General features: G+C 36.6%; 1 protein-coding gene across 2 annotated transcripts in view; it reads left to right on the forward strand.

Moving 5' to 3' along the window:
• The window catches only part of KCNQ2 (potassium voltage-gated channel subfamily Q member 2), a 942433-nt gene that overhangs the window by 652687 nt on the left and 274597 nt on the right, over window positions 1-15149 (forward strand). For both annotated transcript variants that reach the window (XM_044090450.1, XM_044090449.1), the window contains exon 5: window positions 9164-9289. In XM_044090450.1, the coding sequence (XP_043946385.1) occupies window positions 9164-9289 (126 nt within the window). The remainder of the gene's footprint in view (window positions 1-9163; window positions 9290-15149) is intronic.

A 15149-nucleotide genomic window follows, 5' to 3' on the forward strand; every position in this document is an offset into this window, starting at 1 on the left:
GCTCAAGTGGATGTAAAAGATTTGATGGCACCTATTGAAAAGAGTAAGGAATTTCCTCATTGTCTGGGGCCAAATTTCCTTTAGTAGTATAACTACCACTTCAGGTCTCCCCTGAAAAAAGGCTACTAGCCTAGTGGGACTAATCCAGTCAGCAGAGGGTAAATAAATAAATAAAATTTACAGTAGTGGTTTAGCAGATATATATATATATATATATATATATATATATATATATATATATATATATATATATTGAATATTAAGTCTGAGTTGCATGTCATTTGTGTTTCATAAAAAAATTCTCAATGCAGCTGTACAATTTAATAAGTGTATTAAAGAAATCTCTCATTGTTTTTATTCATTTATACAGGAAAGACATTTTGCTGGATTAATGGGCTTGTATTTCACTTCATAAAATTTACAATTCAGGTTCTATGTGGAACTTTTAGCTGTTATTTAGGATTACTTCATGTATTTATTGCAGAGAAAGTAATATTGAACTATATTATTCTGAGTTTAATTTAAATTCAGAAGGTTACTCAACAAGCAGAGTCATAATTCCAATGTTTTCTTCTCTGGTAACTGAAATATTTCTGACAATGTTTGGATTCTTAAATAGAAAATGAGATTAAATAGACATAACTAATGAAATGCTGTCACTGTTCTCATGTTGTCTTGCATGTATGTTTGTGTGTGTGTGTGTGTGTGCATGTGTGTGTGTGTGTGTGTGTGTGTGTGTCTGTGTGCGCACAAGTGCGCATCTTACAATGAAATAGTGTAATGATATTTTATATATGTGTTTAATATTTATGTGCATGTATATATCTGTTTATATTTATATGTGTGCGAGTGTGTGTGTGTATGTGTGTGTACACACACGCGTGTGCATGTGTCTGTGTGTAAAACAAAGTTGTCCAATATAATTGTCCTTAACATATGGGCACATATCTTTTAAAGTGGAAGTAATATTTGAGCAGATTGGTGATAACAAACTATGAGCTTTAAGCCTGTCCTCAGTGCTAGTTATTGCATCATCAGGTTCTTGAATGCATTAAAATATTTTAGTTAGAGCAGAGGATACAGAATGTTCAAAGAGAGCTTATTTGAAAACTTAAAAAACTAATATAAAATATTTTATTTGATTTTACTTTTTTTACCCGATGTTACCATATGCATTTCCTGCCTGATTGAATGTGTCATTATTCATCACAAATTAACTGCTTTCTTTAATCCTAAATGCCTTTTGATTGTTTATAAATTAGGTGGTTGTAAATTAGCAAATGAAAACATAAAATATAATTAGTTTGATTTTAGTAAATGCATGTGAATAAATTTAAAGCAAAAAAGTATCACAGAGGGCCACTGTCATTTCAAATTTGTGAAATTTACTGGAATGCACCATCAGTTAAATAGGTTTCATGAAAATGTACCACGTCCGAAAAAGTATACCAGTGGTCCACATATAAAAGTATTTCACTGCTTTGTGGCATTTATCAGATGTGAAGCAGAACAAATGTATCCTGGGCGGCATGTTTACTAAAAATTGTTCAAAATTAACAAAATATGTGTTCTATTTTCCTTCTGTTAAGACTCGGATATCTGTACTTTGGAAAAATGTTTCTTGTTAGGAAGCTACTGTATGCACTTGCTTATCTTTTTATTTGTAGTGGAACAAATTTGGAGGGAGCAACTTTTATGAGGACACTAAAAAACACGTCTGAATCCAAAGGGCAGCAAAAGATACAGGAGAGATATTTTGCATATGTAATCTTTCCTCAGCACATATTAATTTATTTACCTTTTTTATCATTATAATATCGCTTTCCTTTTGTATTTGCTTTCTTTTCAAACCAGTACATTTTCTGCTAAGCATTTCTAGACATTCTAGTACTCTCTTATTATTAGTAGCATTATTGTTAGCCACACGAAAACGTTCTTCCATTCCTTAGTGACCTTCTTATGTAAATTCATGTTCTTAAAAGAAATGGGTTGGGAATTGGTATAATGGTTAAGGTATTTACCTCACAGACAAGAAGTACAGAGATTGATTCTCACTAAAGGAAACTGACTAGGATTGAAATTGTCCACAAGGGCAGCTGCCCTTCTACTTACCTATGAATATATTCTACCTATTTGACTGGAGAAAAGGCCTCTTATTATGCTTTCCTTCGCATTCTGGAAGGTTTTTCAGTCCCTAGCCAATCATAATTTATTGATGCTGGCTAAAAACCCACTTTACTTCATAGACTCTTTCTTTCTTCCTACTACTAACTTCAAGATGGATATCAAATACCCAGAATTCTCATTGCCTGGGAACCGCACACTTAGTTCCTTTTCTGATACTGTGACGCAGTATTACCATGTCTCATGAACTGGTTTGCATTCCTGGTCCATGTGCTCATTCCCTGCTTTGTCAGTAGTGCATCTCCAACATATACCGATCCTTTTCTAACCATCATTATATAGCCTTTGGGGAGTAGGGTATCAGCTCGTAAATGATCAATTCAATAAAATCTGATTTTCTGGCATTTAAATCTTGACTGTCTCTTTAAACTTTTTATACCATACTTTACTTTGTCCCAGTCTTGGTCAGTGATCTTCATCCTCTCTCTCTATCCCTCCATTGACTACGGATCACATCTTGTATTGCTTTTGCTTATGCTTCCTTCAAATCTGCAGAGATAGTACTTATTCTCCCTTTATTGACATTGGTCGATTTCTCCCATTATATAAACCCATTCATCCTGGGTTCTTCCTTTAAAAGTTCCTTACCTATGTCCTTCAACTATTCATACACTTATCAGTCTGAATAATTCACTCTGTACTCTACCCAGTGGTCTCTGAAGGGTTTATATCTATTTCGCCTCCTCCTCCTTGATCTTAATGAACTGGTGATCCCATCCTCATATCCCTTGTTTTCCTCAATTCAGTCTCCCTTTTGCATGGATACTTCTGACAATTCTTGTGGTTCCATATGTCAGTCACTGGGCCTTTACTCCAGTATCATTCCCATATTTTTAAAACTTCTTAGTCTTCCCACTTTTCTATGTGGGTTCCCAGTTTCCACATCTGTATTTGTTAGTCTAGTTGGGAGGTGTGAGCATAACCATGTATATTTGGTAGGCCCTGACACATATATGTGGAGGGCAGTTTGACTTTAATCATGGAGAATCTCCTGCCTTTAGTCTTTATTAAAGTAGTGTCAATTAATTATTGTATATTAAGTATTGTGGGGTGCTGTGCCACTACTGGAAATTTACTTACCACATATAAAATGTGTGCAATGGTCATTACTTTTATAGATTTTTATCTTCCTTGAAAAAAATATATCAAACATTCCACTTTCTTAATTAGTTCTTTATTCATTTTCTGTTCCATCATTTCCAGGTTCATGAAGCATGTTTTTCCTAAGAACTGACAATGTTTAATCCAAAATAAGAAGGGGGGGGTCCCTCTCCAGGATTCCAACTGGTGACTTTCCTGTATTAGACCCCCCCCCCCAGGATTCCAACTGGTGACTTTCCTGTATTAGAATTACTAAATCTTACCAGGACAGATTTCCTGTCTTGCACTGTAACCCTAATTTTAACCAAAATTCCTGAAAAATGTGTAGCACTCTCTGCAATACCTCATCAGATATTTTACTCATCATTAGACATTGAGCACAAATATATAAAAAGAATTTCTCACTCCCTTACCTCTCTGCTTCTCTTCAAGGCAGTCTCTGTCTCTGTGTGCCTGATTATCCTGTATTAATGAAAACAGCATTGGTGACCGTGAACATACCTGTCTTGTGCATTTAGATATGCATCTCAGTTGAATCCTCCCCTGACAAAAACTCTAAACACAAAATGGTGTACGATCTTCTCACTAGATTATTAATATTTTCACCTGAGTTTCTGACTTTTAGCACCTCAGATAAAAAAACTCATTTAATAGTGTCAGGAACATTTTTAATATGCAATAGTGCCTACTTCAGGTGTTTGGTCTTTCTACTCCCTACTTTTGGGGTTTGGTCTTTCTACTCCTTACTACTGGGGTTTGGTCTTTCTATTCCCTACTTCTGGTGTTGGTCTTTCTACTCCTTACGTCTGGGGTTTGTTCTGGGGTTTGGTCTTTCTATGCCCTACTTCTGGGATTCAGTCTTTCTATTGCCTACTTCTGGGGGTTGGTCTTTCTACTCACTATTTCTGGGATTTGGTCTTTCTACTGCCTTCTTTTGGGGTCTGGTCTTTCTACTCCCTACTTCTGGGGCTTGGTCTTTCTACTCCATACTTCAGGTGTTTGGTCTTTCTACTCCCTACTTTTGGTGTTTGGACTTTCTACTCCTTACTTACAGGGTTTGATCTTTCTACTCCCTACTTCTGGGGTTTGGTCTTTCTACTCACTACTTCTGGGGTTTGATCTTCCTACTCCCTACTTCTAGGCTTTGATCTGTCTACTTCTTACTTATGGGGTTTGGTCTTTCTACTCCCTACTTCTCGGGTTTGGTGTTTCTACTCCCTACTTCTGGGCTTTGGTCTTTCTACTCCCTACTTCATGGGTTTGGTCTTTCTACTCCCTACTTCTGGGCTTTGGTCTTTCTACTCCTTACTTCTGGGCTATGGTTTTCCTACTCCCTACTTCTGGGCTTTGGTCTCTCTACTCCTTACTTCTTGGGTTTGGTCTTTTTACTCCCTACTTCTGTGCTTTTGTCTTTCTACTCCCTACTTCTTGGGTTTGGTCTTTGGTCTTTCTACTCCCTACTTCAGGGCTTTGGTCTTCCTACTCCCTACTTCTGAGCTTTGGTCTTTCTACTCCCTACTTCTTGGGTTTGGTCTTCCTACTCCCTTCTTCTGGGCTTTGGTCTTCTTACTCCCTAGTTCTGGGCTTTGATGTTTCTAATCCCTACGTCTTGGGTTTGGTCTTCCTACTCCCTACTTCAGGGCTTTGGTCTTTCTACTCCCTACTTCTGGGCTTTGGTCTTTCTACTCCCTACTTCTGGGGTTTGGTCTTTCTACTCCTTACTTCTGGGCTTTGGTCTTCCTACTCCCTACTTCTGGGCTTTGTTCTTTCTACTCCCTACTTCTTGGGTTTGGTCTTCCTACTCCCTTCTTCTTGGGTTTGGTCTTCCTACTCCCTACTTCTTGGGTTTGGTCTTTCTACTCCCTTCTTCTGGGCTTTGGTCTACCTACTTAATACTTCTGGGCTTTGGTCTTTCTACTCCCTACTTCTTGGGTTTGGTCTTCCTACTCCCTGCTTCTGGGGTTTGGTCTTTCTACTCCCTACTTCTGGGTTTTGGTCTTCCTACTTCCTACTTCTGGGCTTTGGTCTTTCTACTCCCTACTTCTTGGGTTTGTACTTCCTACTCCCTACTTCTTGGGTTTGGTCTTCCTATTTCCTACTTCTTGGGTTTGGTCTTTCTACTCCTTACTTCTGGGCTTTGGTCTTTCTACTCCCTACTTCTTGGGTTTGGTCTTTCTACTCCTTACTTCGGGACTTTGGTCTTTCTACTCCCTACTTTGTGGGTTTGGTCTTTCTACTCCTTACTTCTGGGCTTTGGTCTTTCTACTTCCTACTTCTTGGATTTAGTCTTCTTACTCCCTACTTCTGGGCTTTGGTCTTCCTACTCCCTACTTCTGTGCTTTGGTCTTTCTACTCCCTACTTCTTGGGTTTGGTCTTCCTACTCCGTACTTCTGGGCTTTGGTCTTTCTAGTCTTCTATAAATACTACTAAGTTCCACTGTGTCATTGTTATTATCCTACCTGGCACAAGACTGTTCTGTCCTTGCTTAATCAAAGCTGGCAGTAACTTTTCTAAAGTTTTGGCTATGGTTTTTGCTATGATTTTCAAATCTAAATTTATAAGTGATATTTAACAGTAATGCCACGGATATTGTTTTCTGTCTTTGAAATTAAGACTATTGTAACCTAGTTAGCTTGTTCATATCCCCTTTCTTCTATCAACAGTTTGTTGAATATACTAGTTAGGGTATGTTGAACCACCTTCCCTTTCCACTTATAAAGTTCTTCTGGAAAACCACCTACCCCTGCTGTTTCATTACATTTTAGTGATGCAATGACTTTTTTTACTTCTTTTGCTTGAATGATCCTGAACAATTTATTCCCTGTCCTTTCCTTATAAATTATTTTCTTTAGTGCTTGATATATCCATCTGGATCCTTCTCAATTTCCCTCACCTTTATATAGCTGGATATAATACAATAATAATACAATATAATAAAGGCCTCTGTTATATTTTTATCTCTAGAATGCATCTTCTTCTTTAAATTCCTTACCTGCTCTACCTCCTTTCTTTATTTAGTTCCTTTGGTTGAAAGCCCATGCCACATGCTTGGGGCCCCCTTCCTTTAGTTCATTTGGTTAAAAGCCCATGCCACATGCTTGGGATCCCCTTCTTTAATTAATTTGGTTAAAAGCCTGTGCCACTTACTTGGGGTCCCCTTCCTTTAGTTCTTTTGGTTAAAAGCCCATGCCACATGCTTGGGGCCCCCTTCCTTTAGCTCTTTTTTTTAAAAGCCCATGACGCATGTTTGGAGTCTCCTTCTTTTTTTTAATCACCAGTAGTCCCCATTCCTTATTTGTTCTCCATCCATCTGAAACATAACCAGAAAATTCATTTCAGCTTACAACCCCCATCCAGTTATTTTAATTTCTCTTGATTTTTCGTAATATTGCTGTTCTTCTACTGCACCTGCTCTAGTTTTCTGTCCTTTTTGCCTAGAAGCCTAGAACAGTCATACTTTCCTTTCTCTTTCTGACTTCCACTCCATCAGTCTACATCTAATTACAGCCTTGCATCTTTCCCTCCAGATGAATCCTAAATTCTTTCTGGAGATTAGTTTCTTGTTGATAGCATCCTCTATTAGATGTTTTAATTCCTGCTGCTCATCTTCATTTCTCCACAATGTAGTGAGACTGCTTTCACCGTTTAACCCCTTTTATTACCCCTATCACTATCACATTGTCACAAATTATCCTTTTATTACCCCTATCACTATCACCTTGTCACAAATTATCCTTTTATTACCCCTATCACTATCACCTTGTCACAAATTATCCTTTTATTACCCCTATCACTATCACATTGTCACAAATTATCCTTTTATTACCTCTATCACTATCACATTGTCACAAATTATCCTTTTATTACCCCTATCACTATCACATTGTCACAAATTATCCTTTTATTACCCCTATCACTATCACATTGTCACAAATTATCCTTTTATTACCCCTATCACTATCACCTTGTCACAAATTATCCTTTTATTACCCCTATCGCTATCACATTGTCACAAATTATCCTTTTATTACCCTTATCACTATCACCTTGTCACAAATTATCCTTTTATTACCCCTATCACTATCACCTTGTCACAAATTATCCTTTTATTACCCCTATCACTATCACATTGTCACAAATTATCCTTTTATTACCCCTATCACTATCACCTTGTCACAAATGATCCTTTTATTACCCCTATCACTATCACATTGTCACAAATTACCCTTTTATTACCCCTATCACTATCACATTGTCACAAATTATCCTTTTATTACCCTTATCACTATCACCTTGTCACAAATTATCCTTTTATTACCCTTATCACTATCACCTTGTCACAAATTATCCTTTTATTACCCCTATCACTATCACCTTGTCACAAATTATCCTTTTATTACCCCTATCACTATCACATTGTCACAAATTATCCTTTTATTACCCCTATCACTATCACCTTGTCACAAATTATCCTTTTATTACCCCTATCACTATCACCTTGTCACAAATTACCCTTTCTTTGATCTCTGCTTATTTCATCCTTTTATTACAGACTTTGGGATCAAGATAAGATCTAATTGACTCCCCTGGCTAATGCAGTCTCTTGAGAAGGTAATCCTTACTTGCTTGTTCATGAAAATAACACCAGATATTGACCTACCCCTTTCAGCTCATCCATTCTTTCCTGACTTATTTGTCCCTACTTGTGACTTTCTTGTTTATTAAATAGCATATCTAGCTTTTAATTTACTACAGATTGAGATTCTTCATTCAAATTGTCATATTTGCTGTACCTCTACAATACAAGATCTCAAAGAATTCTGGATCATCTGTATTAGAGGACTAGACATCACTTATCAGCCAGTTCTTGCTATTAATTCATCATCACCATCATCAGCCACCTTTTTACCATTTTTCTACATGGGGTCGGGGTATTGTGTTAACTGTCACCACATCTCTTGATTAAATGCCACACTCCTACCTTCTTCAACACTCATGCCTGACTGTCACAGGTCTTCTTTCACACGTTCCATCCACCTCTTTGCTGGATATCCTCATTTCCTCTTACGTATTTCCTGTCTATTCCAAATCTTCTTCATCAGAGTGTCTTCTGCTTTTCTGCATATGTGCCCAAACCATTGCAATCTGTTGTCTTTGATCAAAAGCAGCAGCCATGTCTGCAGTGCATTTTTGGGAGCAGTTCATTTAAATATAGCTGTATAGCTTAGACTGCTTGTTCAAATTAAATTTTTAATTCTGAAGGCACATTGTGCTTCACATTATGTTTAAATGTAACATTTTCATTATGTGCCATAGAATTTCTTTATCATATACAGCTCTCTTTAGCCATAACATTGAGTGAGGGCCCAAGGATCTACATAGGTTGCTCTGGTAGTTGTAGGGTACAGTCATTCTGTGGTCTGTGCTCTTCTTTGCCTGGTAACAGTGCTTGCTATAGGTTGTATATTCCTCAGCCAAGTGAGTGTACCTGTTATGGGTCTCTCTCATATTACAGTACTTCCAGGATATGGATATATGCCCCTCTCCCCCATAGAGGTGAGTATCTGGTCTCTCTTTCTGTCCATCTCTCTCTCTCTCTCGCTCTCTCATATAGGGCTTGTAAAGGATTAGATGTCAGATGCATGATGGACCAGTTTTTCAAGGAGACCACTCCGACTTGTTACTTTCTTCTTGTATATTTTTTTTGCAGAACAATATGAATGACTTGTAACCCAGCAGTGACAGCATGGTTTTGTCACTTCCACAGCGTCTGATTATTCCTATGATTGTGCTAGCTATCGTAATTAAGCAGTTGTCATGCAGACTAAAGTTGCTGACTGTGAGTCTTACCTCTTTCTTTTCCTCTTCCTGTTTTAGGAGCTGATCACTGCCTGGTACATTGGCTTCCTCTGCCTTATTCTTGCCTCCTTCCTCGTTTACCTGGCTGAAAAAGAAGATAACAAAATGTTTGACACCTACGCTGACGCACTGTGGTGGGGTTTGGTATGGAACTCATATTTTTCAGATGGTTATTGAAGAAGTGTGGTGTGACATATTGTTAGAGGGCATCCAATAGCTGATGTCAGTAAGTGATATTTAAGAAATCTGCCTAGAATGAGAATCATCCTTACATAATTTATTATAGCCTCTGAGAGCAAATAAAGCTCTACAAACAACACAGAAAAGTACCTTTGTAAAATATTATTGAGTACCTCATTGGATACAAAATATCCATCTGTCCACATATATCTATATTTATTTATAAGTGTGTGTGTGTGTGTGTGTGTGTGTGTGTGTGTGTGTGTGTGTGTGTGTGTGTGTGTGTGTGCACAGATATATACGTGTGTATATATATATATATATATATATATATATATATTTTTTTTTTTTTCCTAAGGAAGATATTGAAAAGAAATTTATTACACAGGGTTGCTCTATGGCTAAATTTTATTGCCTCCCAAAAATACATAAGAACTTAAATACCCCTCCAGGTCACCCTATAGTGGCTGCAACTAATTATTTTCTACATAATGAGGTTTTAGTACTTCACAAATACTTGTTGAAACCTGTCATGAAATTAGAATATTATATTCATGATTCTTTTGATTTTTTAGAAAAAATTCAGTCATTTGAATGGAATACAAAGAATTATTGGCTTGCCATGGATGTTAAGAGCCTATATACAAATATTAGTCATACATTAGGTATACAGGCAGTACATCATTTTCTGGGAGATAGCACATTAGTTAATTACATTATTGAATTATTACACTTTAGCTTGACAAATACATTTTTTTGAGTTTAATGGAGATCTATTTCATCAGCTTAAAGGGACAGCGATGGGAGCATGGTTTGCTCCTATGTATGCCAATCTCTTTATGGGGTTGTTTGAAGTTAGACATTTACACAGATTATATTTTTTTATGAAATTTGTAGTCAAATATTTTAGATTTATTGACGATTTAATTTTTTCGTGTGCAGATGGACATATGTTGGTGAAAGATTTTGTAGATGATTTACAGAAAAATGGATTTGGTATTAGTTTTGATGCATTTATGACAGGTTCAAATGTGGTGTTTTTGGATATGGAGCTGGAAGGGGTAATTGGAGATGGCATTTTAACTAGAGGACATAGAAAAATTTCAGATATCAATCATGTATTGGATGGTAAAAGCTGCCATCCTTCTCATTTGTTAAACTCTTTACCCTATGGTGAATTTTTAAGAATAGCTAGGCTTTGTAACAAAGAAGATGTATTGATCAAGGAATTGATTCACACTTGTTCCTTCTTTTTGCATAGGGGCTATGATTCATATATTTTATAATGAGCTTTGGATCGTTTGTTTGGGGTAAAACAATGTTTAAGTAATGAAGAAAAATGTGAGAACAATGATAGAATAGGGAAGCAAATTGTGAATAATGCCCATGAAATAGATATTAAGATATATTTTGTTATTACCTATAATGGTTTATCTAATGAAATCTATGAGATTGTTAAATATTATCGGAATTACTTGTTGAAAGATAAAATTCTGAATAATATTTTACCCCTACATCCTGTGTTATCACTTAGAAGGGGTTGGAGTATAAAAGACATGCTAGTCCATAGCTCTTTCATAGTCTCTGAGGAAGACATTTATGTGCAATCTGTATGCATGGGTATGTCTGTTTGTGGCAATTGTTCTGTTTGCAAATATATAGTTCCATTCTTTAGTCAGACAAATGGTGTTGAATATGTGCCTAGACAATCTTTCACGTGTTTTAATTAAGGGGTTATTTATGCACTTAGATTTTCCTGCAGTCTTTTTTATATTGGAGAAACCAAGCATGCGTTTAGGATTAGACTGCAGGAACACATTAGAGATATAAAGTGTAAGAAAGTTGAAAGTCCTGTAGCAGCTCATTGTATGTCTTGTCATGGGGGGGGGGTGTGTGGATTTCAGCTGTTTAAAAAGTACTGTTTTGGAAACATTTGTAAGCTGTGATAGTTTTGATCTAAAAAAGAAGCTGCATTACAAGGAAACCATTCACATATTAAAATTTGGTACTGTGCCTCCTTTAGGACTGAATTTAGAGTGTAATTGGAAAGCGTTACTTTAAATGAAGTGTATTTTTCTTCTGCCTTTTATTGGCTGTTGATTTAATGTGTGGTTAATTAATTAATTGGGGGCTTTAATATAATGTGTTGGTTTATATGAAGTTTTTTATCTCTAGAAGGCTTTTGCTGAGGCGCTAACATTATTAAATATTTTTATCAATGACCAGTGTTTTTTTGGTTGTTTTTTTTTTGGTTTCACCTTTTCTAGTTGTATATTTAGCATTTTATTTTTGTTTTATTTACAAAGGTAGGGAGCTGATCAAAGTATGATTATTTATGTTGGTTTAAAGCCTTTCTACCTGTGAAGGTTGTGCTCCCTGCCCCCTACTGATTAATATAATCAGCTCTGAGGTGATTTACCTTGGGATAAATGTGGTTTCTCATGTGTTGAAGAACCTCATTTTTTCACGTATGCATTCACACTTGTTTGAAAGTGTACTGTCCTTGCAAAACTGTCAATTTACTGTACTAGTCATGTGGAATTTCATCATTGATTATATACAATAAATTAATATAATGCAATTATTCTTCCTTCTGTCGATTTAGATAGGCCCATGATTTTGATGACTTGATAGGATGAGGTGATCATGTGATTATAATTCAAAGTTTTAAATAAGAGTTGTTGGTTTATATTGTTCTGATGAAGTTGTGACATTTAGAGGGATGAAAGTGCTTAACCTTTTCAACAACTTTTTCAATGAAATTGAATGTATTGCATATCCTGAGGGCTGTGGGTCCAGCATGTTTCTTTTACAGCTCCTAATCTCACATGACTGGTATCAACAATTGGTTTGTGTTGGAGTGAATGGGTTAGTTTGAATCTGTGTTTTAGATATTGCACTACATTGTTATTTGTTTCCGTCCAAACATGGTGTGCCTTTTCTGTGAGGTATATTAGTGGCTGAATTATGATACAAAACTGACCCTTGCACAATGTTATAACTTAAAGTACCTAAAAGACCTCTGAATGTTGTAGTATTTGGGTGGTATTGCATTTTTAATTTATTTACTATTGTTTGGACTTGGAGAGATTGTCTTGTGAAAAAAAAAAATCAAAGTTTCTTCGCTTAATGTTCGACCATTTTCTGTTATCCATTGAGATTGTTCTCAGAGTGGTATCAGTTTCTTTTTTTATCCTGCCAAACATAATCAGGCTATCAGTAAAGTTCCCTACATTAGGCATCTCCTCTTGAACTTGTTTAAGGTATTTATAAATATTTGTAAAGAAAGCTTTACAACAATGAAATTACTGTTTCTTCTAAATTCTAAATGAGTGATAAACATGGTGATGTTCCTCCTATCATTGTGAAGTCCTACTTGATGGCATTATGACCTTAAATACAACTTGGTGAACACTTGGGACTATGTTGTCAATAGTGGGTTAGTGCTGCTCATACCAAAGATTATGTCATAAAGAGCTGATTCAGGTGTTTTTCTCTGGAAATTGCTAGTTATCATTCCCCTGTCTACCCCTCTTCTAACTTCTTCAGACTCCTTTGATTTAGGTGTTGAAACTACTGTTGATGCACATGGTATTGGCCCACAATACCCAATATTTTTTTCCTCACTTAATGTGCTATATGTCCTTCTTCATGATTAAACAGTTCTTTTTCCACATTGTTCTGAAGGGAAAATGAATCCTTCTTTCTGGTTGATCTCAGGTATTTAGTGAGCTGCCTTATTGATTACCAATGCACTCTTCCCCAGTCAGCATGGATTACAGAGAAACAGCTATACAAGTCTATCCCAACCCAGCACAAGAAGAGAAGTTTACTCAGTTTCTCTTCCTCTTTGGCCACCCCTTCAGAAATGGCAATTTATTCACTTATGTTAATCAGCTTTTGGTGGTGAATGAAAGGATGAGGTCTTGGAAACAGCAGGCATAAATGAGGAACCTATTTCACTCCATCCATATGATTTGATGGTCACTTAGCTGTGCATTTGGGATCACATACTATTTCAGAAACCAGCAAATGAGATATGAGGAAGAATTAGAGACTGATGAATTGTGGGAACTTGTAGGAGCTTAAGGTTTGTTTCACTAGCTAAAGTTAGTGTATAGATCCATAAGCTGACTGTATTTCCAGGAAACCTGAATGGACTACTGATGAAATGGATCCATTGTTATGGTAAGTGCATATTTTATGTTTCTTTCACAGTATAGTTGGGTTCTGTGTAACAGAAAATTAACTGTACAGATAACGTATGTCATTCTCTCAGGAGAAAAATGCCTGCTATTTCTTGCTTTCAAGAGAACATATAATAAAAGTCAACAGTTTGACTGGAGTGAGTTGCTGAGAAATGTTGCCTATTCCATTCATCCTAGTTGTGTAGTTGCTTGAGCCCCCCTAAGTGTTGTCATCCATAGTATTTACGCTGTAGTATGGAGTCCTGCACTGATTCAAATAATGGCTACAAGAGCTTTACAGAAGCACATTTGCTCTGCAACAGCAGCAAACAATAATTTATTTATTTATTTATTTGTTTTACGTTTGTTGACTGGGCTAGTCTAACTGGATATCCATTTTCAGTAGAGGCCTGGGGAGAAACGCTCCAAGCATCGGCAGTGAAAAAGCATACAATATATACCGATAGTAAAATGAGTTGCAGTACATTGTTAAAATTGTAGGTAAGATAAACTTGTACAGAGTTCTTTAGTAGGTTTAAGCCAAGATCAAATACAGAGAACAAACAAACAACATTTGAGAGATAAAAAATTTATGGAGAATCCCAATTTTTCTTTTAGTACTAAGAAGGAAAGTATATTACAGGTAGGCAACATAGAACAGTGGAGTAGAGAAGTATTGGGAGAGCAAGAAGGGGAAATGAGATATCAGTCAGGGTTAGAGCAGGGATAAAGCCAGTGAGTTTTAAGATATTCTTTAAGATGTTTCTTAAAATGTAGTGTGTAAGCAAGGGTAGAAAGTTCACTAGGAAGCTGGTTCCAGGTTTTTCCCATTGTGTTGGTGAAAAGTGAGTCCCCAGCTTTGTTGTTGGATTTAATAGCGGAAACTAGAAGCTTATTAGCTAAGCGTAGTGTTGCAAGATTTTTGTAGGGGGTAATCAGATTAGTGAGGATTGGGGTATTGTTAGGGTGATAAAGGATCTTTTGTGTGATAACAAGTTGGTGACACAGTAGTTGGTTCTGCAGTTCTAACCATCCCAGTTGTTTGAGGTTGTGACAGTGGTGAGTTCTAAAAGGGGTGCCAGTGGCAAATCTGGCTATGTTATTATAACTGGTTGAAAGTTTGGTAAGGTTGTTTTTAGATAGATTGGTATATATTGTAGAAGCATAGAACAGGGTAGAGATCAGGTGGGTCTGGGCAATAGTGGTTTTGGCTATAGGGGTAAGGAAGGATTTGATTCTATAAAGGGTGCCTAGTTTTTTGTTGACAGACTTTATAGTAGTATTAATATGGTCATCATAGCTAAGGTTGTTGTCAATTGTTATTCCCAGGAGACGAGTTGTAGTGTCAGGGGATATGTTAGTTCCATTGTTAGAGGTTACTGTGAAGTGAAGTTGTGATGACTTTTGAGTAGGAGCAAACAGCAATAATTTTGTTTTTTTGGGGTTCAGAAGGAGGCAGTGTTGCATGAACCAATTTTCAACAGTGTCAAATGCTGTCTGGGTGAGGGTCTGGAGCAAGGTTATGGACTTGGCCGAACATATTAAAGTACAGTCATCTGCATATTGTATGCAGGTGGCTTGAGGAATTTTGGCATGTAGATCATTAATAAATATTGAAAAGGAAGGATCCAGTCTAG

The sequence above is a fragment of the Protopterus annectens genome, chromosome 12.part0 (assembly GCF_019279795.1).
Source record: "Protopterus annectens isolate FY-2018-M chromosome 12.part0, PAN1.0, whole genome shotgun sequence".
NCBI lineage: Eukaryota > Metazoa > Chordata > Ceratodontiformes > Protopteridae > Protopterus > Protopterus annectens.